This window comes from Acanthaster planci, linkage group LG01, assembly GCF_054643075.1.
Source record: "Acanthaster planci isolate LZ-2023a linkage group LG01, COTS_SCS, whole genome shotgun sequence".
NCBI classification, from domain to species: Eukaryota; Metazoa; Echinodermata; class Asteroidea; order Valvatida; family Acanthasteridae; genus Acanthaster; species Acanthaster planci.
In genome coordinates this window covers 37,091,550-37,118,260 of record NC_141777.1, presented here as the reverse complement: position 1 = coordinate 37,118,260, position 26,711 = coordinate 37,091,550, and the positions used below count along the sequence as shown (strand labels likewise).

The 26,711-nt window shown below is 41.8% G+C and overlaps 3 protein-coding genes and 1 long non-coding RNA gene across 7 annotated transcripts in view; 1 reads left to right on the top strand and 3 right to left on the bottom strand.

The window, feature by feature from the left end:
• mrpl49 (mitochondrial ribosomal protein L49) lies at nucleotides 1-7,379 on the bottom strand. 2 transcript variants are annotated; one of them, XM_022239215.2, is made up of 4 exons: nucleotides 7,270-7,379; nucleotides 3,867-4,116; nucleotides 2,121-2,248; nucleotides 1-1,097 (listed from the first exon to the last, which is right to left on the bottom strand). In XM_022239215.2, the coding sequence occupies exons 1-4, from the start codon at nucleotides 7,345-7,347 to the stop codon at nucleotides 951-953; spliced, it is 603 nt and encodes a 200-aa protein (XP_022094907.2). In that variant the 5' UTR covers nucleotides 7,348-7,379; the 3' UTR covers nucleotides 1-950. The 2 variants fall into 2 exon arrangements, with proteins under 2 accessions (XP_022094907.2, XP_086991052.1); XM_087134926.1 differs by having other exon boundaries at nucleotides 3,867-4,111; nucleotides 7,271-7,370.
• Nucleotides 7,380-7,420: 41 nt separating this feature from the next.
• On the top strand, nucleotides 7,421-20,906 carry LOC110981542 (uncharacterized). Of its 3 annotated transcripts, XM_087134921.1 has the most exons (8): nucleotides 10,106-10,128; nucleotides 11,139-11,400; nucleotides 11,895-11,995; nucleotides 12,728-12,965; nucleotides 13,613-13,777; nucleotides 14,616-14,775; nucleotides 15,228-15,394; nucleotides 19,535-20,906. In XM_087134921.1, exons 2-8 carry the CDS (start codon nucleotides 11,256-11,258, stop codon nucleotides 19,684-19,686), a joined length of 1,128 nt encoding a protein of 375 aa, XP_086991047.1. In that variant the 5' UTR covers nucleotides 10,106-10,128; nucleotides 11,139-11,255; the 3' UTR covers nucleotides 19,687-20,906. The 3 variants fall into 3 exon arrangements, with proteins under 3 accessions (XP_086991034.1, XP_086991038.1, XP_086991047.1); XM_087134908.1 differs by lacking the exons at nucleotides 10,106-10,128; nucleotides 19,535-20,906 and adding an exon at nucleotides 7,421-7,525 and having other exon boundaries at nucleotides 15,228-15,796; XM_087134912.1 differs by lacking the exons at nucleotides 10,106-10,128; nucleotides 19,535-20,906 and adding an exon at nucleotides 7,603-7,742 and having other exon boundaries at nucleotides 15,228-15,796.
• On the bottom strand, nucleotides 17,807-18,343 carry LOC147800721 (uncharacterized). The gene is made up of 3 exons (XR_015424863.1): nucleotides 18,236-18,343; nucleotides 18,010-18,178; nucleotides 17,807-17,939 (listed from the first exon to the last, which is right to left on the bottom strand). It is a non-coding gene; the product is annotated as an uncharacterized LOC147800721 (long non-coding RNA).
• lrpprc (leucine rich pentatricopeptide repeat containing) overlaps nucleotides 20,847-26,711 on the bottom strand; it is a 34,551-nt gene continuing 28,686 nt past the window's right edge. Inside the window, exons 33-37 of the mRNA XM_087134898.1 lie at nucleotides 26,281-26,393; nucleotides 24,718-24,795; nucleotides 23,896-23,986; nucleotides 23,022-23,164; nucleotides 20,847-22,640 (exon numbers count right to left, since the gene is read on the bottom strand). Coding sequence (XP_086991024.1) covers nucleotides 22,521-22,640; nucleotides 23,022-23,164; nucleotides 23,896-23,986; nucleotides 24,718-24,795; nucleotides 26,281-26,393 — 545 coding nt within the window. The 3' untranslated portion in view covers nucleotides 20,847-22,520. The remainder of the gene's footprint in view (nucleotides 22,641-23,021; nucleotides 23,165-23,895; nucleotides 23,987-24,717; nucleotides 24,796-26,280; nucleotides 26,394-26,711) is intronic.

Here is a 26,711-nt window from a genome sequence, read left to right as displayed (position 1 = left end):
CCTCTTTTCATTGTATTATTTTGTCTGCACGTACAGCTTCGTCCATGAAAACATGTATTTCATTAAAATCACTATCAATCAGAAAAAGAATCTCTCATCCATCTCAACTTACAGTGGAATCGGCTGGTAAAATTCTGTCGAATTGTTTACTGAAATTGGTGAATATAAAACAACCCATGACACATAGGGTGCAACACAGGAGTGGGAATAACTCTCCATTTCCAGCAGTGAAAAAAAACAAACAATCATACACACTCCAAAAATATTCCAAGAACCTTATCCATTGGAAGTTATTAACAGAAAGTTCTGCTGATCTGGGAAAATTTTTGAGGGAATAACCTTTAAGGGACATTTTTAATAGTAAAAGAATTTATGGGTCGGGTCCTAATGCTTTTGGACAATTCAAAAAATGCTTTTTGTCTTAAAAACAGATGGAAGTCATTTCAAAGGGAACATTCCGCAAAATGGTTTGGCTGATTACTTGGTTATGAAATGAGAAGACAATGCTTTATTTGAAGTTGGATCATCCAAAGGGTTCTCCTGGACTGCCAAAGACAGTTAAAAAAAGGGAACTTGAAAAGGAAAAGCTGAGTTTGAGGACAACTGCTTCTATATTCTCTTAACATTCATTCCTGGCCTGCAAATTTTCAGATTCTGAGGCCGTCGTTTCCCTTTGTAGCAGTCTCTACCAAATATTACTTCCCCCTTTCCTTCAATATTTCATCCTCCTCTGCTTCGACCACTTTTTGCACAGACCACAGAAATACAGGGGCGTACAGTTAAATACAGTTCTGAAATCAGTTCTCAGGCAGTGCCTTGCAGTCTGGGTACAAGACCAACATGGCCGCAAGGAGCAGAGTGATGATAAGCCAAGCATTTGTCACATCAGGGCACGGCAACCGGTGCGACTTTGCTTGGTCTTTGGCCAGCTTCCCCAAAGCGTGCCTCTCTCAGAATCCCTTCTCCAGCAGCCACTTCTTCACCTCGTCCTTGAACATGCCCTTGAAGTGTACCCTCCCGCCCACCTCGTGGACCCTCATGGGGAGGGAGTAGCCGGCTAATTCTTCCAGATAGACCTTTAGCTCCTCTGCCAGAGCCTGCCAAGCAAAAGAAGCAAACATCATGCCAAGCGAACGGCAACTGGCTGATCCTGTGCACACTTGAGAAACTCAGCTGTAACTGACCTATCTGTATCAGTCCACAATTCAGAAGTAAACCTGAATCCTATATGTGCAATTAAACACAATTGCCTGACTCTTCGACTCCAGCTAAAAGCCTGATATTATCTTCAGTGCATCTCTTCAACAGTTTATCTTTCCTATTTGTATCCTAAGGTGGAAAGCTTGCGGTAGCACCACGCAAGGCTACGATCTCTTTTGTGAGTCTGTTGGTTCTGAAAAGAACCTTGAGTCAGAACCATACAGACTCACAAAAGAGATTGTATCCTTGCATGGTGCTACCGCAAGCTTTCCACCTTAGTTGTCTGTCACCATGAGTAGCTTGAAATCCCATCTGCATTTGTATCCTGAGAACATTGCTAGATACTGAGGTAGAAAAATGGTAAAGTGACCACAAAGCTTTATATGAATAGTTTCCTGCATGACATGCATAATGGCTTCTTCCAGATTGTTGTTTGGTACCAGTCTTGCGCATGCCACATTCTCATATCACAAAAAACTTTATTATGACAACTGTTATGGACTTTTAGCTGCACAAAATGCTTTCTAAATCCATCCTAATCGAACACTTGGCAGGAGTCGTAAAGGAAACTTTACAGACTGTTTGCAGAGAATTTGATGGCACTGGCAATCCTCAAGACTCCCGAATTCCAAAATTTAGTAAGACTGGGGACTGGGTTCACACTGGTATCGGAAAAACTGTGCTATGATGATGTAATACATTTTGGATGACAAATTTAAATTAACCGTGCTGCAAATGTAACTATTGTAAAACTGTCAACTGCACAAAGGTGCCACATTCCATGATAAACACTGCACAAATCCTGAAGTCTTGAAATCAAAAGAATTCTAGAGTGTATTTCTAAGGACGCAGTAACTGTAATGAATAGCAAACAGCTCTACAAGACAAACAGTATGATGAATGTCTAACAGCAGGCCTACCCAAACGTCGCCCTCTATATTCTTGACGATGGTCAGCTGTTGGCTGTCGCCAAACTTCAGTTTCAAGTAGACTGGTACGCTGTGATATCGTGTCCTTCGTACAGAGTATGGGGTGCCTGGATCAGTTCCTGAGCAGGTTCAAATGAAGAAAGTCACGCCAGAATCATTACCTCAGACCAAACCTTTCTCTACCTGTACTTTTAATAATCCATACCTATGTTTCAGGTGTCTATTAAAACAAAACACATACACACACATGCCACCAACTTCACTTAGTTAAAAATGCTTAATTATTGGAGTCAGGGCCCTGACTGTTGTGGAAGTTTGGGGTAGCACCATGCAAGGATATCTCTTTAAGGAGTATGTGTGGTTCTGACCACGGACAGAGCATACTGACCGAAACCGGGGACATCCTAGTATGGTGCTACCGCGAACCTCTATAACTAACTTGCTACCTTCACCATGAAGAACTTCAAAGCTCATCTGTTCCACCATCTAATACATCTTAAAATTTTCCAATCCCACTTCACTAAAGATTGAATTTAGGGAGGATTTGTTAAAGATTATTTCTAACCTCCCCATTTATTTGTGGTGCAAGTTATGAATGTCTCATCGCCTCAAAAATCATCCAACTGAACCAATCACAAAAGTAGAAACCAAAGTGAAATGTTTGTTAACAAATGTAAGAAAAAAAGAAAAGAATTGGAAGGAAATATACACAGAATCACTGGTTTCATTACTAGGAATTACTCAGCTGTCTTTAAAGACAAACTCCAACTGTTTTAAATATTTTGAAAATAAACTCTTATTGCGTTTAGTGTTTAATAAATCATATATTCATTACCAAATCCTGTTTGTATTGCGTCAGTATTTTTTTGTAATTTTGCCGAAACTTTTGAACGTTGTCTTTGAGTTTTATGAAAAATGTCCACAATCTGACTAATGGTGGCGCTGTTGAGAAACGAAATTTGTGTGATGTAATACTGGAGAAACCACTGAAACTGGTATCCGTGGCACGACTGGTTGCACCACGAACGTACATGTAAATGAGAATGGAGGTATGTGTGTGTGCACCACATGTCAGGGATCAATCTGTGTGCAGGTTCTACTGTGCCGCAAAATCTCTTTTCGGTCGAGAGTTTGTGCTCCTTTCTTCATGATTTACATGATTTATTGTGCGTCTCGGTGGACGTACTAGAAATTCTGTGAAAGAACCGGGATTGAAATTCTTCAAGTTTGTGCTGTCGTCCGCAGTTATGCATGCTATGGATGCATATAGCGCACGCACTGTGGTATTTCCTCTCCAACGGTAATACATCACAGAAATCAATATTCATTAGATGCTCATGAGTCACGATGACATGTCCATTTTTACAACTGCAGACTGGACTCCCAGGAAAAACAGGTACAAAACCGGTGTTTTATTATTAAACATAAAAACGTGTGTTGCAAGGGAGATATTGATATGTTTTATTAGACTTGATTCTTCCAAAAAGGATTTAATATGAGAAAAATCAACATCGTTGGAGTTGGTCTCTTAGTTTACTTGTAACACCTTGACATATGCTTTTAGAATACAATATTGTTCACAAATAATTGAATTTTTCCCTTGTTTATTTCACTGACCTTCATCTAGACTATTTTGATTATTAGATGATTTTGAAATAAAATATTCAAAATATTTGATAATCGATTGAACATCCAGACATTCAAATAATTGGCACAGCACACCAAGTCATTCATCACCTTTGGGTGGTGACCATCCAGAGGGAGTGGGGTAGGTCTCGTGGACTGGGGGCGCTGGAGGCTCCAATGGCGGAATCAATCTCTCTACATACTTGAAGTCTTCCTTGGACTCAATGAACCCTGTCCTTGGACTATCCTCGTCCACCGCTTCCTTTCTGTGGTAGAAATTTGGAGGGAATGTGTTCTGTCTCGCACAGGTTGTAGAGAAGCCTGTCCTTCTTGCTAGCGATTGCAGACTTGTCCTTACATTCTGCAAGTTGTGAGTGGAAATGGTGAACATTTTATTCATGAGGATACATGACGTTGCAGGTGCTTCAGGAAGCACAGTTTCTCGTCATTGCAGAGAAAAGGCAAATTTTGTCAAGTTCTCCGACCACCTACTTGCACAAGGGGCTGTTATTGGCAATCGTTATGGAAAGAGTTCCATATGCGGACGCCACGTAACTTCCCGCGCATAGACTCTTTGAGACTAGCCTGAAAAAGTGTTTTCTAAGTAAACGACTCCGTATTTTCCCTCCGAAATTGAACTTTTCTGGATATGTTTTTGCTTCCTGACAGCTAATGGGTCACTTTAGGGTATAATTACTGGCGTCTGTATATGGAACTCTTTCCATCATTACTTTCAGGACCCATTCTCATATAATGCTGGCTAGGTATCACTTCACATGGTTTCAATGGCCGAAACTGGTAAGGCTATGATCACGATGGATGCCGGACAACTCAACCATTTGCTAACTGGACTTAGGCCAACTCGACCGTTGACAACTCGACCGGTGGAACAACTCGACTGTTTGCTGAGACATTCCTTAAGACAACTCAACTTCGACCGTGTGAGATGTCAAACATGTGACCCGCTCTGCAAAAAAGGGTGATAAGTGGCACAATTCCAAAATATGTTATGGCCTGTTCTATTTGGAGAGGGCAAAATGTCTTCACAATTGTGATTTTGTGTTTTTTCCTCTATTAGCTTCTATAACATTTATATTTTCAGAATTTGTGACTACAAACATGGATACTGATGAATAAAGATGAAAAATTGATCATTCAGTAGGAAATCCTACATCGCATTGTGTTTCCAAGTGCTGAACTTTCTGAATCCGAAAATGTGGACATACAAATGTCTAAATATCTCCAGAACGCAGTGCACTACAGGGGTCATTCATGTATCAAATTGTAGCTTTTGATGTACTCAATTCAGCCATAATGAAAACTGGTAACCTGAATCTGGCCACTTATTACCCATTTTTCTAGAGCCGGTCACATATGTGGCCAGGTCAGCGCGGGTGGAAGTATTTTAACAATAGAGCTTTTTCAAAATATAGACAGCTCTATGATTTAAACCACTCTATGTGTTTAGCACTGTGTGCATCACGTGATGTTGGAACTCTACTCTGACATAGCGCTGGGTGGCATAGTTTTTACAGGGAGAGATGGTGCAAAGGCGCGGCATCCTCCCCTCTCTGGCAATGCCCAGCCCAACATCTGCCCAATTCTGGATGCCAGTTTGGTTTTCATCTTGGACTGTCGACATGAAAATGCCAAGTATGAAGTATGAAGCCAGCACTAAACATTTTGAATTTGACGTATTTCACACATCTCAACAGATGACTTGGCTGAGCGGACAACTTGGCTCAACCGACGATTTGTCTCAATGGGCGACTTGTCTCAACGGTCAACTTGTCTCTCCTTGAGACTACATGTGCACGATTTCCAGTGGAGGTCTGTTGCACCCCTGGAACACAGGGGCTGTGACTGGTACCCAGCTTTAACCTGCCTGCTGATATCAAAACTGCAGCTCCCTTTTTTGCTTCAGACTGACCAGTAACCTCACTATTGGTTTATACCCCTAAACTGTCCATATTTTGTTAGGCTTTACATTTGGGTTTGCAAAACAACCTGCTATTTTATAATAACCTTGGTCAGCATAGCTGGCTTCTTAAGTACCGGTATGCAGGGTGCTTGTATTGGGAATAACAGTCATCAACCATTTCTTTGAAGCATTTAATTAATTCTAGATTTTTACTGATTAAAGATTTAAAAATTCACCATATTATAGAGATCTGATATTTATTAAAATGAAACAGTAATTTATCTTGATAAATGAGGAATAACAAAAGAGGATTACATTGCGGGCATGATGATTGTGATGAACAGGGACAGCGATGCTATAAATCAGGAATTAAAAACCACATTGCACATGCTTTATGTGCACGTATGCAGCTCGGAATCTGGTAAGCTGAATAGTTGCGTGCGCACACTGTACGAACCGCAATGGAGAACGGCTGAAAACAGTCCACAATAATGGCAAGAGTTAACGCTACTTCCTAGATTATTTTCTGGGTTGTTTTTGTCTTTTGTGGTGATGTGTCAAATTTCTTAACCCACCAGCTTTGGAGATAGGCCTAAGGATGCTTAGGCAATGATAGGAGTTACAGATGTGACCCTTTATATCCTGCACTCCCTCCTTAAGAAAGTATGGTCAAGGAATCCACCTGGGCTATCCGGACTCCATCATCTGATCATGATCATGATCATCATCTAGCCCAGGTTGGACGTTGTCTTCATTTAACTACGACTGACGTCCAGAGTATAAATGTCCTCCTACAATTCGAAATTTTTTTTCAACAGTTTTTCTCACATTTTTACCTGGCGAAGACAGCTCAAATTTCGTTCACAAGTGCCTTGTATCCCGAATTCCATAAATGCTGTGTTGAAATTACTAAATATGCCCATGGATGTCCAACGTACTTTGCAGAAAATTCTGTTGATCATCTAGCCCCACTAGTGTGGCACGGACTCTCACTCCCAATCCATCCTTAGCCACACATCCGTATGCGCAATTTTGTGTCTTCCATGTCAAGTTTTGGAAAAGCCCATTGTTACATGTAGTATCTTATCGCCAAGTCCGTTTATTACATATGTCTTGACATGGAAGAGCCGTCGAGATAATAAGAGGTCAAGTGACATATTGTTCAACGATCTTATTTTAAAGATGGTGACTGAGAGAGCGAGCCCGTTAGATTGAATAGATAAAGGCAAAAAGACTGGAAAATACTTGAATAACGTGAGTGAAATCATTCAATAAATGGTTTTTAGAAAACGGAAAGGTCAAGGATCATGTTCGTGTGCAAAAGAAATTGCGCCCACGATGATAAGTGGGTGCGCCGAAAATGTTCAGTACGCCGACACGAAATTGCACATACGGATGTGTGGCTAAGGATGGATCGGGAGTGAGAGTCCGTGCCACACTAGTAGTGGGGCTATACCGGCTATTGATCATCATGTTGTTAGGCCAAATTTTTCATTGTTAAACACAATTAGGAGAGGAAAAACATTTAGAATTCAGACAGGTAATTATCACACTCTTTAAGACTCTTTTTATCAAAAGCAAAAGTATACTTACTTGCGTGACTGTTTGGCAATGAACCGGATTTTTGATCAATGAAAATAAGAAAACGCTTGTCCTCTTGGGGAGCGCCATTTTTAAAATTTTCCGAACTTTACCGTTTGGTGGCGCTTTTCAGTACTCTGCATGCTTTCAACGTTTGCGCTCACGCGTAGGTAGGTTACAGGTGCCATGCCGGCGCGCGGCCGGCGATGAACTGTCATTCAAAGCGAGACCAGCTGTAGGCGAAGTCGGAAGTAAAAAAAATATTCAGGTGAGTAAATGAGGTTCAATATTCACCCACACATCTGAATAAATTGAGAAAGCATAAAAAAATTAAAGCCAGTCCTCACTTTTGGGACTCGTTCACATTTTGAAAGCTTCTTACAAGTTGTGTGCGGGCCTACCTTTGGAAGTTTGAGAGTAGATAGCTTGTGCTGGGAGCGGGGCGGACGTTACGGTCAGATCCCACATTTCCAGCATGTCCACGGGTAAGTGCTTGGTGCAGGCAGAAGGGCCTACGGCTGCGCCCTGGATATTGGGGGTTAAGTCTAGTGAAACGACTCTTTGGCATTTATGTTCGTTAATTTCCAAAAAAGCCCACTCAATAAACTATTAAACTACTTGTACTTAAATTGACTGGAAATTTTCTTTTAATTAAGGCATTGTTCGAGTGGGCCTACTTAAAACTTTAATAAAAGATCAGTGTGTATATTGAAATGTTTTTCCCACTGCAATTGGAATTTAGATTCAGCAATGAAGTAAAACTTTGTGACAATATGGGAGGGCCTCCTATGGAAGCTTAAATGGCCATCGATGTTACCGTGCTTCTGAGTTAATTTATCATTGAAACAGAAAAACATATACTGGATAAATCTGTTTTTAAAAATGAATTATCCCCAAAACATGTATTCAGTGATAACACTTTGTGGAAACAGTGATGTCAATGATAATTTCTGAAATGTAAACTTGAAAGATAATGTATCTTGAAAACATGGAATTCAACGATGTATTTCGGAAATAGGGAAATCAATGACGATATCTCTGAAACTCGGAATTCAAAGATAAGCATCTCCGAAACTCGGATTTCAGTGATAATGTTTTTCCCAAACTTGGAATGCAATGATAAACATTCGGAAGGTGCACTGATATACTGTATGGCGCATAGCCTTTCAGCACGCTTCAGACCCTAGGGTGGATTTGGGGGGGGAGCAACGGGTGTCATGCGTGTGAGTAGCCCCTGAGCAGCTGCTTTACATTTTGACTGGTGCGATCAGTCAATGCAAAAGTGCACCGGGGATGCTGCTAACTGGTTTTGCCCCTTCCCCATCAACTATTTGGGTATGGAAACAGTCTTGTGCAGACCGACTGCTATCCATCTTGTTTCCATTTCAATTGAAACCATTTGCATTACATGTTCAAGGATAACTACCTGCGTCTCCATTAGAAATAATTCATGTGTGAGTGTCCTCTTTTGTTTTTCTTTCAGTTTTTTGTGGGTCGACGATGAATTTTTGAGAACTTCCAGCCCAAAGCTGACCACCCGTAAAAAAATTTTACTGCCTGGAAAAGTAGCCCTTTTGAAAAATGCATCCCTGTGCAAAATGTCTTAATAATACCACTTTCGCACCTGCTTGCATCCAAATTGCTGAGAATTGGAAGCCCTCAGTTCGGGCCAGAGGTTCAGTGCCGTATTTCTTCAATTCCCCAGTTCCATGTCTCGCTGCATATCCCAACACTATTAAGTGAACTCTGCTCATAAGCAGTTGGACTCCATTTATTTGTGGTAGGCCTGTGACTAACCCCACATAAGGCCCCCCCAAAAAAAGATTCTGGCTTCTGGTCACGGGCTGGGTCCAAAAATGGTGCGGTGACGCAAGTTTTTTCCTCTTTTTTTTCCTTAGAAGAGATGTACATGCACATATACTTCAGAGCGCAAGGCCTTGTTACTACAAGAAGTGTGAATTAACAACTTGGAATTAATAAACAGACCATAAAATATGACGAGAGGCAATGGTTTCAGTCATCTCACTCGAACAAGAGGCTTCAATTCTTGGCAAGATTGAGCTTGTTAAAATACAGTAGCACAACCATGGAGAATCATATGTGAAAAATAAATGTTCAGCTCTAGTTCCCGGTTTTTAAATGAAATTCTCATGGCTTGACATTCTTTGCACATTGTTTTCTGCTCTAGCTGAGAGGAAACAAGTTGCACATCAAATAGCCTATGAACAAAATAAATCCAAACACTTCAGTTCCAGAGTCGAAATGAAAATAAACTTCTCATGAGGTACATGATGTACTGTGCACATTGTTTTCTGTTTTAGCATATTAGAAACAAGTTGCATATAAAATCTTGGGGAAAAAATTCAGCTCAGAAAATAAAATCTCATCTCACTCTAATCTATGTGTACCTTTGTTCTTGGGAAGTGACGATGCATGAGTTGTTACATGTACGGTTGTCATAACGCGATGTCCATCGCCACTGCATGCTCTGCATGTGTATTTACCTCCCCTCACGGTTTGGTTGCTTAAAAGTGTTTTCAATTTGTATACGTAAGCAGGACATAAGACCATTTCGTTTGTCTGGTTCACAGATGATGGCCTGGGTCCGAATCAATTGGCTATGGCCGGAATATCATCAAGTATTTGGCAGCGTCCACAGCCAGTTCCCATAGAATCATGCATGATATCCAGCCGCAGCCAACTGATTCAGACACAGCCTTCGTGTAAAGATATATGAATGACGTCATCTGTTAAGAGTGCCCGACTGAAATGCATGGAGGCCTAGGGGGACTCCTTCACCGTACATATTACCCAACCCCACCTATTAAAAACATGTTAAAATTACGCGGTAGCAGAATTCCTGCCGATCAAGTAAGCTTGGCGGCTTTTGGAAATCGTTTTATGCAAATTAAATAAATTCTTTATTTTGCCAACGCGCAGGTCTACGGCGACGCACGGTGACCAGAAACCGGAGACTTTTTTGGCCTAAAACAGTCAATTTACTAGCGCAATACTCATCCTAAGAGATGCTGACAGACTTTGGTGTCAGAGTTTGGCTGGTTGGGGATCGCAAATGTCTCAATTAGGAGTACCCCTTATGAAGCTTGTTGATGTTTTTGACACTCAAAAATTGTGACAGTCTGAAATTGGGATTTTGCAAACATTTATTTTGAGACCTGGGCCCAACTTTACACTCCCACTGGTACCAATATTACACTTAACTGAAAAATTTTGCTTTAAAATTCCATGGGCTGAGCAAATCAGTGAACCCTGAGAACCAGTTACTAACAGTGTGCGCAACATGTTGGTTTGGTTGGTAACCACTCATCGTCGAGCCAGAAGCGTTTACTGCCCTGTGCAGAGCAGCTCTTGGAAACTTTCATGGATGACTTTTGGACCCTGGTGCATGTGAGTCACTCTGTGCTGTGCACCACTAAGCATACATACAATTTACTCGTACTAATCACATACCTGTATAATCAACATATCACCATAACCAAGGGTCATTAATATGCAGGCCGGGGCCTATTCCAACCTTTGTCTAGTGAGCATGTGACAGTCAGTCACAGATAACACCTGAACTAGAAGGGGCGTTTCATGACCTTTGATATTATAGATATGATCTTTTTCGTATACTCTCTACTGCTGTGAAAGTTCAAACCAGGGAGGATTGGGGTGTGTTTTATGGGGATCGTCAGATGCCACTGACAAAGGCCAACTGTGAATATCATTGTTACCATTGCATTGTCTTTTCTCCTGAAGGAAGGTTTGTATGGGAATACTTTGGATGACGAGGAGAAATTAGGGTTTGCTCTGAAGCTTTGCAAACTCTATGTCCTCATTGTGGAGCTAAACAAGATTTGCTTTTTTCCTGATTGTAGAAATGGACTTCAGAGAGTCTTCATAAAGCTAGGGAGGTGTCATCCTTCGTTTCACTCAGTCCAAACACTTCAACTTTGTTGTTTCATCGTGACTGCTTGTTTTACATTGTTGCCGTCATGCGAGAGAAGAAGCTGTTCACGCCAGGCCCCCTGGGAGTCAGTTTGAGCACCAAGCAAGCCATGCTGGTGGACCTGGGCTCCCGGGATTTGGAGTTCATGGAGGTGGTAAAGTCCATCCGGTCGCGACTGGTTGAGTTAGCCGGTAAGAACTTACCCTCACGAAAAAGAAAAAACAAATGGCAAAGCGTATATCTAGGATATCAGCCATGTTAAGTTTCAAAGTGCCTTCCTTGATGCAAATGCGTACTATCACATTGTATTCTTCATTACTGTATTGGGGAGGCGGGGCTGATAGGGCCATTGCCCCAAAAGGGGTAGTCTTTTTGTTTTTGAAACATAACGATGGACAGTTTTTTTGGACTTTTCGTTTCCTTTCCCCTAAAGCATGTAAAAAGCCCTCACATTCAGCCTAACCCCTGAGAAAGGCTATGAAAGTCACATTAACAAATCCCTCCTTTAAGGGGCCTCCTCGAAAAAATGTGGCCCCAGAAAATAATTAATCACTCTATGGTTACCTATTTACTTGTATTTTTTTCACTAGAAAAATCAAGTCCTTGTAGCGAGTCGATAACAACACATATACAAGATGTGGAAGATGGGCGTTTGCCGTCAATTAGCGATTTGTTTCCTCGGCAGGTGTCTCTTCTGATGACTACACCTGTGTTCCCGTACAAGGTAGCGGCACATTTGCCATAGAGGCAGTTCTGTCTTCTACAATCCCAAGAATGAATGCAAAGGTTGGTTTGTCCAGTGAAAGTGACCTCCTATCATCTCTTCATTTTGCTTCAGCATTTATTTTACCATCTCATTGTCTGATTCTTCCCTTTTGTACAGTCCTCTAGCTGGAAGTTTTGACCGAAGAAGTCAGTTTTTACTCTGTAAGAAGCGTTCACCTGCCCCGCTTCAAAGACTTTCACAGATTGGGAGATCGGCGTCGGAAGGGCACTTCTGTATAAAAGATATCACAACAGTACTTACTCAGGAATTTGCATCTCACTACAATATCTTGTCTCTCTTTTGTTGAAAAAATGTACTCATTGATGTTTGAAGGAGAATTGAAATGAAGAATATTTGTATTCAAAATTTGATTGAGATCAGCCGTATACACAACCAGCGTCATCCACTGGGCTATTCCTTTGTCCCATGACAAGGGACTGTTGTAATGGATGAGGCTGGTGGTTCAGAGATGTCAAATTTTTTTTGGAATTCCAGGAGCACACCAGTGTTAGGACCAACAGAACTTCATTGCAATTTTTATACAAAATCAGAGTAGCACCTTTCATAAAAATGATACGGGACTGTGTAGTGTTTATTGTACTACAATGGCAACATCTTTAAAAAGAGCTACAGGTTAGCAAAGATCAGCTCAAGATTGTAAGTAAGGTACAATTGAGTTTGCATGCTCTGAACCAATCGGTTTATGGCCTTTGGTTCTTTTCCCACTGCGTTGCCTGTGTCCACAACTCCAGGTCCTTCTGCTGGAGAATGGTGCCTACGGTCGACGCATGGGCCAGATCCTCAAGGTGCTGGGCGTGGACTACAAGATCTTGACCTTCCTGGAGAGCGAGAAGGTAGACGGTCATTCCGTGGAAGAGGTCTTGCGAGGGCAGCCCTGGACCAATGTGGCCGTGGTACACTGCGAGACCAGCTCGGGGGTCATCAACCCCATCGGAGAGATCGGACAACTGGTGAAGGAATACGCGCCAGGTATGTCGTGGTACACACCACAGGTGGGTTGGGGGGTAGGGTCTCATCCATGACATGGGATAAAGGCTAAGCCAATGCTTGGATTCCTCTTGCTCCCCCATTATAAGAGAACCAATCATTTGGATGGTTGTCGATGAAAATTACCACGTGCGCACGAACAAGTGACAGTGCACAGGATGTTCTGGTCACAATAAATGTTGTTGCTAGGTATCAAAGTACCAAGCATACAGCCGTGCCAACATTCAACCTTTCATAGCTTTAACCCTGCTGGGTGTGTTGTCCAGGAACCTTGACGGATGCATCAGTTTGCATCATTTATAAATGTCACTTGCCTGCGAAGCACACTAAGATCCAACAGGCCGGCTATCCCAAGGTAAAACGGCCTCCAAAAGTGTTGTTGCCAGCAACCATGGGACCCAAAAGTGGCGTTGTTCAACGGGATTAGCTTGCTTCCATTGCTTCAACATGGAAAGGTTGGTTGCACCTCTTTGGCACCTCTTGCACTTCGCTGCACCTTTCCCTTTCCCCCCGTCCCTGTCTGGTGTAATAAAATTTGTATCCAGTTGATGGTCTAATGAAGAAGCTCCCGTGATATAGAACTAGATGTGATGAACCGTGTAGTTTTCTTGTTTCTTTTTTTGTTGCAGATGCCAGCTACTTCGTTGATGCCATGAGCAGCTTCGGCGCAGAGGACATCAACATCAAAGCCAGCAATATTGACTTCCTGGTCAGCTCGGCCAACAAGTGCCTGGAGGGCGTGCCGGGGTTCTCCTACGCCATCTGCAAAAAGGACAAGCTGGTCAAGTGCAAAGGTACAGAGGCGCGACGGTGGCATGCCCACGCTGTGTGGGTTGTCGTCAGACTTGATGAAATCACAGACCTCGGACAGACCACTGAGTGTCTGTGAGGGATGATGCAGAGGCGTGAATAATCTTGCTTATCATTGGGGAAGGGGTGTCACCCTCTTTCACAAATCATGTGCGGCATGTGGCAATATGGGCTTACCTCACAAAAGACAGGAGGGAAGGCTGAGGATGACCTTAGCAGGCTTTATCAGGTATATGCGCAAATTCCTGAAGCAAAAGTGAGAGCAAAACTTACAGGGATTATAGAAGATGAAAAGTAGGATGGTTAGTGGCTGAAAGCGTGTACACAGAATAGATTCAGCACAGTTTAGCCTTCAGTAAAGGTACATTATTTTTAGGGGTGACCTAAAAGAAGTATAAACTTTTCACTGTATAGTTCCTCTTTTTTCAGTAGACGACTGGTGGAAACTCCAGTTAAATGCAGACACCTGTTTTAAGTGGACAAAGGGATATGAGGAGAGATAGACTTCGCTGCAAGGCATCTTTGCTTCCAAAAATTGCATTAGCTTTCTGTTCCACATAGTGGGTATTTTCCAGCTGGCCAAAGGTTGTGCAAAATGCAGTTTCAAAATCCCACATGCAAAGGCAAGTTAATGAGGCTCTGATTATTTTCATAGCCTTTTTCGTTTTTTTACCATGCCTGTCATTTCAGGGTGGAAGAAGAAGTCCCTGCCTTTTTTTTATTAGTGGGAGGAGGCGGGTTGGTGCAGTCGCTTCTAAAGTTTTGAACCTTGGAAAGTGTTTGTGGTACCCCTTGACATTCAGTCTTCCTGGTCATATTCAGGCTGGTCGAGGAGTCTCTCTCTGGACTTGGTGAGTCAGTGGGAGACACTGGAGCAAACCGGTCAGTTCCGGTTCACTCCGCCCACCCACGCCATGCTAGCCTTCAAACAGGCACTGACCGAGTTGGAAGAGGAGGGCGGTGTGGCTCAACGAAGAACAAGGTCAGGGACCGGACGTTTACAAGGCCACACATGATACATGAGCCCAAACCCCAAACTCAATCTCAGCTTCAACTTCAAATTCAGCTGGCAAGAAAATTGTCAAGATGCAAGAGAGCCTTGTGAAGTTAGGACAACTGGCATGCTATTTCTGCAGACAACAGAATTTGCATAACCCCAGAAATCATTTTCTGATAAAATGCTGACAGGCTCTTGTACAGGTAGCTTCAGATTGCAAGGATGATGTTTCCTATAACCGTTGTTAAAGCCTTCTCACCATCCTTACACTTTCTGAAATTACCAAGATTTCGTACCTGATATAAGATGTAGTGCAAAATCAAGTCGTGTAAGGTTTGGTTTATTGGGCACATGAATATGTAAGACCTCAAGTATTTAGACACAGGTGGACAAATTAACTTGATATTTATAAATGGACCTGATGTTGTTGTTTCCAGATACAAGGAGAACAGTCGCATCATCTGTGAAGGAATGAAGGCTCTTGGCTTCAAAACACTGTTGGATGACACCCATGAAGGCTTCATCATAACATCATTCCACTACCCGCAACATCCAAATTTCAACTTCAAAGATTTCTACACACGACTGCAAGAGAAGGTAAGTGGTAGTCCTTATAACTGGTTTCTACCCTGGCCCCAATAGAAAAAGCAATTGTGAGGCGACTGCCTTTGCTCAAATTAACAGGCAAAACTCATCCTTCATCCTTGATCAGTGTTCATTATAAAATGTAATTGTTAAAAAGCGCCCTCGATAGTGCACGCCCATGGTCCATCGTGGTTTTCTGTACTCTAAAGCTGGTTGCCCCAGCACTCAATCAAGCAGTGATTAGCCGTTTTACTTCGACCAGCTCTCTTTGAGATTCTTCTTATCGTACAGTAAAACCTTGATAACTCGAAGTTCAAGGGAATGAATAAAAAATTTTGAGTTATCTGGTCTTCGAGTTAAGAAAGTCTCACAGCCATGGAGCCAATACGCCTGTACTTCACAGTAGCATCATTTTGGTGGCTATTTTGTGCTTTTTATTCTTTTGCTCATAAATAACCGTTTTGCTAAGATTTTTCATTAATATATCTAGAAGTTTGTTTCTACCAATAAATATACAATTCATCACATTTTAAATGTGTACCTTCGTGTGGAAAATCTTTGGTCTTTTCGCCGATCATGTTTAAACAGGATGTGTGCTGCATGCAGTATTTGAGTCTGCTTTCAAATGGGTTTTTCTTATGACATCACTTTCTGAGGTCCCGTGACCATTGTAATAGGCAGTGATTGGTCCATCCGCGCAAGGGTCTTGGTGGCAATCAGGCTAGCTGTTGCAGTTACAGTGTGGCATGGTTTACGAAGTGAGCCATGCAGCATGCCTGCCATGCAAGTGGATCGAGAGTGAAAAGATAATGTGCGCTTGGCAGCGATGACTCAGACCGTGGTTTCGTGATCTTATGTTTGTACTTTTTGAGACAATTTGGTATCCCTTTTTTTGACCAGTGTCACAAAAACTTGACCTAAGTGGGATTTTGGCCCTTGGTAATTCGACTTACGGAAGTATTTGTGTACACAAATGCCTATTCTTTTGGCGGTATCAAAGCATCACTTCAAGCAAGTGGACTTTCAACTTAGCCGCGTTTGACTTATTGAGGTTTTACTGTACCGATATTTTGAATCCCAGTCAATTTGATCTTGAAAGTCAAACCTGTAGTCATGACCATGTTCACTAAAGCATGTTAAAGCTCAGACATTCAGCATTGTAGAAGACCACGGTCCGTCGGTTAAAGGGGTGTGATTTAAAATCTGGTTGGAATCATATGTTACTTGTAGGTGTGCTCTTGGGCAAGACGTTTTACTTCAAATACCTATCTCCAGCATGGAGTACAATATGGATACGTGAGGGCGTGAAGAACAAAAGGCACAGATCTCAAACTGCTGTCTAAAACTGATTTAGTATCCCTATGAATAAGCACACTGATTGTGAATAGTTTTGAGGAGTTCATCTGCAACGCTACACAACTCTCATGTAGTTATGAATAAACGTCTGCGATACCGGTTGTTACGGCCTGCCTGCATTTCATAGTTACCATGAATGAAATGTGTCCTCTTACAAGGAGACATTTCTGTTTTCAGTGGGTTCTGCATTCTTGTGTGTAGGAGACCTGACTCAGTTTAGTTACCTTTCCAGGGATATAATTCAAATCTTACTTGGAGCGAATTGGCATATCAATTACCAGGAAGCCCTTTTCAACAGTTTGGCCTCATTGGTTTTACCCGCTCTTAAGAGCATTTAAACCCGTTGTGCACTGTCATGCAGAGGAGATATGCACACCCCATTGAGTCATCCCTAACAGCAGATAATTCCAATTTCTCTTTAAACAAACTAATACACTCATTATCATAATGGCCTGTTCACCAATTTTATGATGAACTCATAAAAGCATGAATCTGTGGGGAATAGATTTTCTGGCTTTTTCCTGTCCAAGTTCTACTTCTGTTTCATGTTCATCTCACTTTTGTCCCTGAAACACTCCTGCAGCAGGGGTTTTAGGAGCAGTTTGCAATGAGATGCCATCTTGAATCTGCAAGCATGATGACCTAGTGAGTGGCAGACACAGGGAACTCAAGGCTGTGTTCTTGGACCCCGCGGAGTTTCCAATTTCCACAGGCAGTCAAATCCAAGCCGTGCTGGACTTCTTTTCAGTCACAAGATAGAGATGGGTACATCAGACCAGCTTTTCATAGCTGACAGGATAACGAGGTTCTTAACTTTTAATGGATTGCATCAAGGAGACATAAATTAATATTTGGGTGCGCCCTTCACTGACGTAATTAGTAAGCCCAAGCTGAGAGCTTGTGAGAATACAACTTCATTAAGGCTAGCTTGGATGAAATTTGAAAAAGTGGGGTTTGAATCCTGTATGAGCAATTATGAGTCATTTCACAAGCCAACCAACGGTGCAGAGTATTAACCAGAGTTGTAATCGAGTTAGTTACTAGTCACCACAAGTCGGCCACATGTCATTCTGTCCCCACTCAACTGGCTGGCCATTGAAATCAGCTGTGACAAAAATCATTCCTTTGTCATTGTTCATTTCCCTTTAGGTCTGACCTGGCTTGTGAACCAACTTGTGACTTGACTTGTGGGCAGACTTCTGACCGACCTTTGACTTGACTTTTTGGCAGACTTCCAGTTGACCTTTGATTTGACGTGTGGGCAGACTTCAGACTGACATTTGACTTGATGTGTGGGCAAATTTCTGACTGACACTTGACTTGTTGACAGACTTCTGACCGACATTTGACTTGATTTGTGGGCAGACTGCTGACCGACATTTGACTTGACTTGTGGGCAGACTTCTGACCACATTTGACTTGACTTGTGGGCAGACATCCAACCAACCTTTGACTTGACTTGTGGGCAGGCTTGACTTGAATTGTGAGCAGACTTCCAACCGACCTTTGACTTGACTTGTGGGCAGACTTGTGACTGACGTTTGACTGACTCTGGTATAAATATCTTGATCTGTAGTACTTCAGAACCCTTCAGTATTTGCCACGTTGCTCCAGTATGGACTGCACTGCAGTTCTTGGACACTTCAAAACTTTCTCATTGAGATAACCTGAAAGAACTTATTGGTTTTTCCATTATACATAAATCATGAGTTAACTGGACAAAATGTTCAGCTTTGTCAGTGATTGGCTAGACCAAATATTACAACTTTTTTTACCATTATTAAATTTCAGTTTTGGACACCACCTGGAGTGTAACCTTAAAGATGCATGTGCTCCATCGTCAGAAGTCATGTAGACTGCTTTCATTCAATCTCTCCACAGATTTTCTCTTTTTTTCCTCCCTGTTTCAATTGCTTCTAGATCCTTTGCCGTCTATCAAGAGTGTGCCAAAATCTGACGTTACGTGCGTGTCTTTTGTAAAAAAAAAAAAAAAGGTTTTTGCAAATGGGATGCGAGGTTGTTGCCCAAAACATTAAAACAAGCTTGAACCTGCTGTGGTCTCAAAGGGTCCATGCAATGAATGTTTCTTCGACACACTTTCTGCACAACCGATGTACACCTCTTCAATGCGTGAAAAATCTATATGACACCCCTTTTGCGTGTGTCGAAAAGTACACTTTTTCAAACATTTAAAATTGTCCATGCTTTTCGAGACAATGGAGGGCACTGTTGCTCTGATGTCATTTGTGGTTGCTGTAAAGCTTATCTTTAACTTACCAAGGTGTATGCAAGAAATGCACAGCTTTGTTCATGCAAGTAAAGAAATACTTGGTTAGGTGCGAGAGAACTTCTAAAATTTGATACCTGATTGTAATGAGATGAAAACATTTTCAAACTGGCAAAAACTTCTTGATGAAGTTTTTATCATGGTGAAGAACCTGCCGACGTCAGAGTTGTGTTAGTCCTAGTCCGCCATGTCTGAAATATTCAAACAGTTGCACAGCCACGGAACGTTCATGAGCCATGAGAACAAAGCACAGCTCCAATTCAGATTACTTTCATGAAGCACTCACACGGCGCATGGCCATGCCATGTGCTCCATGCATGTCTTTGCAATTACCAAGCGTCCTGTTTGTAAGACCCTTCAGAAATCCTCAAACTCACTGCTACATCACCCTCAATCGACACATCATTCAGAGTCATTCTTACTCCCATCCTGCGGCATCAGTAGTCCAGGTACCTTTCGTCTATGACCAGTATCTGATTTCAGCGACTCCTGTTCTCTCCTCGACGATTCACACAGATCAGGTGATCTACCCGGGCAAAGTGACCAAGACAGACTGCTTCCGTATCGGCAACATCGGGCACGTCTTTCCTCGGGACATGCGCCACCTCTTGCGGTGCGTGCAGGAAGTCTGCAAGGACATGGGCATCCCATTACCCCTCAAGGAATAGTGATTGCCGCCCACTCCCCATGGATGACGGGAGGCAGGCACAGAGCTGTTAATAGAGAGCTACGACACAAATGTCACCTTTTTTGGAAACAAACTGAAAAATGTATGCACCAGTGCACATTGTGCTCATAAAGAACAGCCATTTTGTTTCCAAAATCTGAGGCTGACACTGCTCTCTCTCTACACATCCCTGGGCAGGCGCAGAGCTGTTTATAGAGAGAGTTGCCAAGAGAGTGTTTCAATTGTTGGAACCAAAATGGTGGATTATGCATCAGTGCAAATGGACAGAGAGCACACAAATGCCGCATGTTATACTGCAACGTAATGAGCAGCCATTTTGGCTCTTAAATTCAAAGTTGGCACTACTCTCTCCCTACACAGCTCTGGGCGGGCAAGGAGCTGTGTTGGCTCCCCAACATTTGATTTTGAATCCATCCTTGTATAGGCGACACTGTTGAACACAATTTTCCCTGACTGTGAAAGCTTAATCCCGTTCAGTGTTCAGGTTAACAACTTCCTTGAGTGTACAAATCCGAGTAGAAGTGGAAGGGATTTTTCTTTTATCGTTAGGAATTTTCATGCTTTTAATCATTGATAGTTTTGACAATACTTATCTGTACTCCCAAAAACTAAGAGTTGCTTTTTAAACCCTTTTAAAGTTGGGAAAAGTCTTTCCTGACCTGATCTGTATGAATTGATGTTAAATTTATGGAGTACAAATGAGAATGCCCGTATATTTTAAGAGCAGTTTAAAAATCAGAAATGGAATGAAATTTTATTTTAAATGAGATACTTGCTAAAATACCGACGCTGCATGCGTAAAGGTGATCTTTATATACATTAAAACTTCTTGCCTAAAGCTGTGTCACCCTTTTGAACTGTGAATGGGTGTTTGACAAAAATATTAGTTGAGGTTGAAAAAATGTTTGCAGTGGACGTGGATGCACCTAGAATATCAGAAAACCTCACTTAATGGTACCAACTACGTGGTATGTGTGCAGAATTTGCCCAGTCTAATATATAAATGGTAGTTTACATTGAACGCTCAAATTTTCATGACGTCACAAAAGATGTTCCTTTGCTGCATCCAAATGTAAGGCCATGGGGGATTTAAAGGGAAGATATCAACTTCAGACAAAAAAGGACAGTGAATGCAATAAATGGAAATTTGATTAATTTTAATATTGAAGTTCTCACTTAATAAAAGCAAATTGCCACCAATATATTTCGTCGTACACTTGAAGATTTTGACTTTCTCCCAACAACATTAAATACTACCTTCTGAAATGGAAGAGAACAGTTTCCACTGCTCAACACACTGCCTGCTTGTTCTGAAATATTTAAATTAAAGTAAAAAAAATTGAGAATAAATTCAGTAACCAGAAGTACTGAATTGCCCCTATTTTAAACCAACAAGCACGTCCAACATTTGGTGTAGCTCTAACTTGTTTCAAGAGATGATTGAACGAGTTAAATGATACAGATTCTGTTTATGACTTGCCTCTGCGGCCAAAATTCCAAATAATGTGTGCTTAACTGCACGACACGGCGGCCATAATTCTGGCCTTCCAACCACACCAAAAGGGCACATGCATTTAATCTGTCCTCTGTGTGTGTCCTAAGAGGGCAAAGGTCAAGGTCACTATTGTTAAAACCAGTAGCAATGGTTTTCCTAACAGAAATGATTTTTGTGATCACAAATTAAAGCCATGCGATGAGGCATTGCCTACGGGGGGCGGAATGTGTATTAACACCTTCCTGATTTCGATTGTCTTCAGTATCTGGTCTTCCTACAAGAAAAGAAAAGATGGACCCTCAGTACTAAAAAACGCATTGTACAAAACTAAAATGTGATCATTTGTAACTTCTTCAAATCGTACATAATTTACTGATGTAGTATTTAGTGAAATAAAACAATGAATCCATTGGCTTTCCATGTCAGCATACAGACCAACAGAACTAGGCTGGAATATACACTCTGACAAAGCTTAACAGCATGCCCAGAATTTCCTCAATTTCACAATAACCCAGCTTACCAAGTGTTTGCATTCTACGACCACCAGGAGATGATACTAGAGTTTCTGTGGTGCTTGTGTACAGTTAAAAACATTTGGGGAATGAGCCTTCGGAGCCCAACTTGAACGAGTCGTGCAACCAATTTGATCCATGAAGAAAGTCATAACCGGGTCTTGGGTAAAGTTTACCAAACTCATCGAACTCGGGGTTCGTGGTCTGGCTTGGGTTGACCCAAAGACTCACTGTAATGTACATGTACAGTGTGCTAACATGAAACTTATATAAGTTGAAATGAACCACACAGCACTTCACAAAATTGACCCAAAACTTTTTTTCCTCCGAGGCCATGTTCCGATACTCAACTTTGGCTCCGTCTTGGGCTTCAAATGTTTCTTTACTAGCTGACTTTGAAGCTGTAAGCGCAGTAATCAGTCTAATAGTACCACAGAACATCAAATAAGATGCAAAAAAGCCAAAAATGACAGTAATCCAATGTAATTTCAACGCTTCAGGCCCACAATCTGGGATTGGTTTTGGGAAGCCTGAGACGGAGACAAAGTTGAGTATTGGAAAATGGCCTAATTGCAAGAAGGACAATTCATTTTCCCCCAATATCATTAGCATTCTGTTATTGCAGCAGTTAGTGGACTGTATGGTATTTCACATAATACACATCAAAATCTAGCTTGAAAATGACCAGCAGCTGACTGGAGACACTTCAGCACCATGCTGTACATGGACTTCCCAAACATGACCGCAGCGAACATTTCATCCAATATTGATTTGAACTGAGAAATTCTGGAGGTCTGGGTGCCAGTCCTAGTCGGTGCTGTTGTGGGCTTGCCTGCCGTCCTCCTCGTCTGGGGTCAGCTCCTCTATCTCGGTGAGGTTGTCTTTGTGTTCCAGCCTAGACAGGTCCCTGTAATGGCTGATGGAATTCTGGGTAGGGAAACAGAAATACTCTGTAGCAAGAGGTCAAAGTTCACAGGCCAACAGATCATGAAAGTTTCAGGGTTTAATAGTTGTTAAAATCAAACTGGATTTGATGTTCAAATTGGTTGAATCGGAATCACAAAGCAAGAAAGTTTCATTCCACAGTCACGAACAAGGTGAAAGTTCTTTGAACTCTGTTAAAGCACCTTTCAAAGGGATTTTAAATCCAGAGAATCTCTGTTTTTAAAGTGGCCTTCAAGCAGGCTCCAAATGGCTCACAAATTCTAGGGGGAAAAGCTCATGTACTCTTGCAAAACCTTGGGAAATCATAACAAATCTAAGGTGTCAGTTCTCAAGGAGAAAAAAAAACGAATTGACAAAACTCACTGGGGGTTCTTCAAAGGGTACGGGTTGGTTGTTGCGTTGGAGAAGCATGGCAAGTCTCTTCAGATTAAAATCGGTTATGGGTAAATTTTCTGCGATCATTTTCTCACGGAGTTTTGACGCAGCTTCCCACTCATTGGCCTGGTCTGTTAAAAAAGAAATAAATGCATATTCCTTCGTGATGAGTCCAGCAAGTGTAAGGACTAGCCGTTAAAACCCTAACCCTCCTCAGTCCTCCAACAGGTGAAGGATTGAGGAGGGTTAGGTTAAGCTTCTATGATCAGTGTACACCGGTAATTCTAACACTACAGAAATTAAATGTGGACTCTTTCCCCTTTTTATCGGATGCCACTTCCTTATGAAGACTGGAGCTGGGAAGGAATTAATCACTCGTTTTCCAAGGTTTTGGACTTACTTTATGGACAACAGTTCTCATTGGCTTACTACAAGTGTCATTATTTGTAATTTTTGGAAAAATGCAGAAAACTAAGTTCTCTAATTCTTTGATTCACTGGTACTGTGGCATTTGTTTGAATATTCCCGGCATGGCTTCTCCTGCCTCATAAAAATAATTTTAAAAAACCTTAACAACAATCCAAAAGTGGTCAGGGCTTATCAAGTCAATCTTATCCTGTGTTCTCTCAAAACTCAAATAAAAAAATTGAGTTTTCTCACAAAATGTTTGCTGATTCAGTTACCGATAGCTCCCCTCCGCATAACTGAATAAAGAAAACGTTTTTCCAACCTCACTGCAAACCTGTCGTCAAGGACAATGTCTAGTTAAAAATATGTCTGTCTCTCTTATGTTGCCCCCCAAATTACACAGAAAGACTGTCTACTCCATTACCGAAGGCAATGGATGCAAAATCAATCTTACCGTATGCCTTGAAGAGGTAGAAGTAGATTGTCGATTTGTCAAGGTAATCTTTGCCCTCTGTCATCTCTAAGACATTGTTGATTTTAGTGATCTGGAATCGAATTGGCCGCAGAAATGAAAACAAAAATTATAAAAATGGGATTTTCTCTGTATAATTATGGTTCATATCCTTGGATCAAGAAGTTACATCCACAAAGTCAACATCTCTCTATGTTGATAACATTGTTAACTTATTGTTATAATATTAAAGCTGTCTTATACAAGAAATCTTTGGTTGAAACTTGAAAAACAAAGAACACATTAAAATGGAAAATAAGGCTAACCCAAGTCAAACAACGGCACTTTGAATTGTGAATGCCAACCTTCAAGTGTGCTTAACAGGCTTCTGTCATATCTTGCAACTGTCATTTTGGCAAAACATGGCAAAAGCACTATTTTCAGAATCTTCTGACGGCAGAATCACGGCTTGTTTTAAGTTGAGTAAGGCTTAAAGTTCTCTTCTGACTTCTGAGGTTTGATGTCAAACTGTAAGGAAAACTCCCTCTGTGGCAGTATGCGCTGCAGACCACCAAATGCTCTAACAGCATTCGGCCACACTCTGGCCAAAGATCCAGTGAGGAAATTACAGGTAGAAATTACAATGTACAGCGCCTGGGAGCAGCTTAATGGATCAGGCACTTTATAAATGGCAATTATTATTACTTATTATTATTATTTACGAGGTTTGGGCTCCAACTCCAGCACAGTGCCAAGTACTGTGGCAAAATGTACAATTTGGAGTCTTTTCATTTTTCTAATGGCTAGTTTTACGGTTCAACTCACCATGTCTGAATCCCGTCCAAACATGGAGATGATGTAACCAATCAACCCTGAAGATTTCTCTCTGATTACTGGGTATTTCTGTCCATAAACATCAACATGAGGGAAAGCGAGAAACATAATAAAAAGGAGATACAATCTTGAAGACTACGAAATTGCTAAACTCAATTCCCTTAAAATGGCCTCTTGAAATGATGTAACCATTCTCAAAGATGTACTGCCTGGAGAATAGATGAATCTTCACACTGCTGACTATTGAAATCCAGGCATCAGGCGACATTTGTAATATCGGTAGTTACATTCATGCCCGATTTTAGCAGGAGATAGAGAAGTTCTCCATTAGCTGGTTCCCAAAGATACTCAGCGGGTTTTTTTCTCCACATGAAATTTGATAATCTTTCGATAAATATGTAAGTGGTCACATGCAGACAAGGTGGCAATCATTTGAATCAAGTCTGTGATAATTTTGTGACAATGAGAATCACGGGTAATCTCTTCTACTTGGTCTGGGGCTAGCTACCCTACGTCAACCTTACATTTTTCAGTACTGAATGCCTTGCCCTTCAGAGGGCTTCCACATAACTCCTTGGCAGAATGCAAACCCTGGACCCTTGACTTGGCAGTGTCTTTAACTTGATAATTGCACACTACCTTTGAGGTAACAGTAGTATCATTAATGATTTCTTAAAATCTCTCAATCATGAACCTTATTAACCACTTCGTGCCGGGGCAATTTTCAACATTGAGGATGCTGGGCTGGCATGACTATCATTTTTTCCGTTTTCAAAATCCTTCAACAATTCATCATTCCATTTAACAGTCGTTTACAGCCGCACGGAGTAATCTTTAGGCACTGCTCTAAGTTGACAGGTGACCTTCATTGATGCCCGAATATTTCAGCCAGGCCTGCAGCCTTGTAAACAGAGCCCAGATTGTGCGGTGTTATACAACTGTCTTTTGTTCACGAACCTGGCTCAGTGCACTGCTGACCTCTTTTCAATAGGGGCCAGATTAGCATGCAGCGGTGCTGTGTGGCTCATCGCTGCGGTGGTGGAGAGCTTTTGTCCCCGGTGGTAATCCGCTTGCTCTAAAGACCCCAAACCCTGGTATACGGTTTCAAAATAACGCTGGATTATCACCACTTTTGAGAGTGAAAAATGCCGGTAATGCCCAGCAGCCTGGTCTTTTGTTCGGAGTACGGTCTTTTGTTACAGGGCCCTGTTTCCTTTGTCCGAGTTCGGAGACGCTGGCCACACATATAAACCATACGGCTCCGATTTCGGAGTCCCCGGCTGGTAGTGGTTAAGGAAATCTGTTGAAAAGGTTTCCATTCTTGACAAGCTCTGCTTCTTATGGGATCCCTCCACATATATTTGCTTCTGCTATACACTGTATATCCCATATGTTGTTGTATGTGGAAATTAAGTGAAATTGATTGATTGTTCAGGTTTGGTGTAAATTTTGGTGTAAATTTGGCATGCCTCAACAGAGCAATCTGAGTTTTACTGTGCTAAAATAAGTTGGTCAATATTTCTAGACTCAAATCCCAGTTTCACCGTCACCCACCTCGGCCATTGCTCTGGCTTGTTCTACCTGGTTGCAGTCCAGATGTGCAAAGATTAACTGCCACACTGCACCATCCATGTCTCTAGCATTCAGTCTATCCACCATCTCTAACACTACCAGATAAAACAAAATGAATTCTTCAACATGGCATCATTTGCCTACAATCTCAGGTTACATTTCCTGACAACCCAATTCTGCCACTGCAGCCCAGTCACCTCATCACTTAGTACAAATGTTGAGTCAAACAAATCTGCAAGTGTTCGCTGCCGAAACCTGCGACCAAAAGCTTGAAGCAGTTTAGTGTGGGCTTGGGTCTATGCAGACAGCTGCAACAACTTCCTGACAACCCACGCCTTCACTGTTTCAATGATTCTGCTATTCAGCATGTACCAAGTCTGTCAAAAATATCAAGGAGAACTAGGCTTTCTCAA

Coding starts and splice junctions, on each gene's coding strand:
- mrpl49 (XM_022239215.2), bottom strand. CDS start 7,347: ATGGCGCTCCCCAAGAGGACAAGCGTTTTCTTATTTTCATTGATCAAA. Junction 4,117..7,269: donor ATTGCCAAACAGTCACGCAA/GTAAGTATACTT, acceptor CACAACTTGCAG/AATGTAAGGACAAGTCTGCA. Junction 1,098..2,120: donor ATATAGAGGGCGACGTTTGG/GTAGGCCTGCTG, acceptor TTTGCTTGGCAG/GCTCTGGCAGAGGAGCTAAA.
- LOC110981542 (XM_087134921.1), top strand. CDS start 11,256: ATGCGAGAGAAGAAGCTGTTCACGCCAGGCCCCCTGGGAGTCAGTTTG. Junction 13,778..14,615: donor CAAGCTGGTCAAGTGCAAAG/GTACAGAGGCGC, acceptor GGTCATATTCAG/GCTGGTCGAGGAGTCTCTCT. Junction 15,395..19,534: donor ACTGCAAGAGAAGGTAAGTG/GTAGTCCTTATA, acceptor CGATTCACACAG/ATCAGGTGATCTACCCGGGC.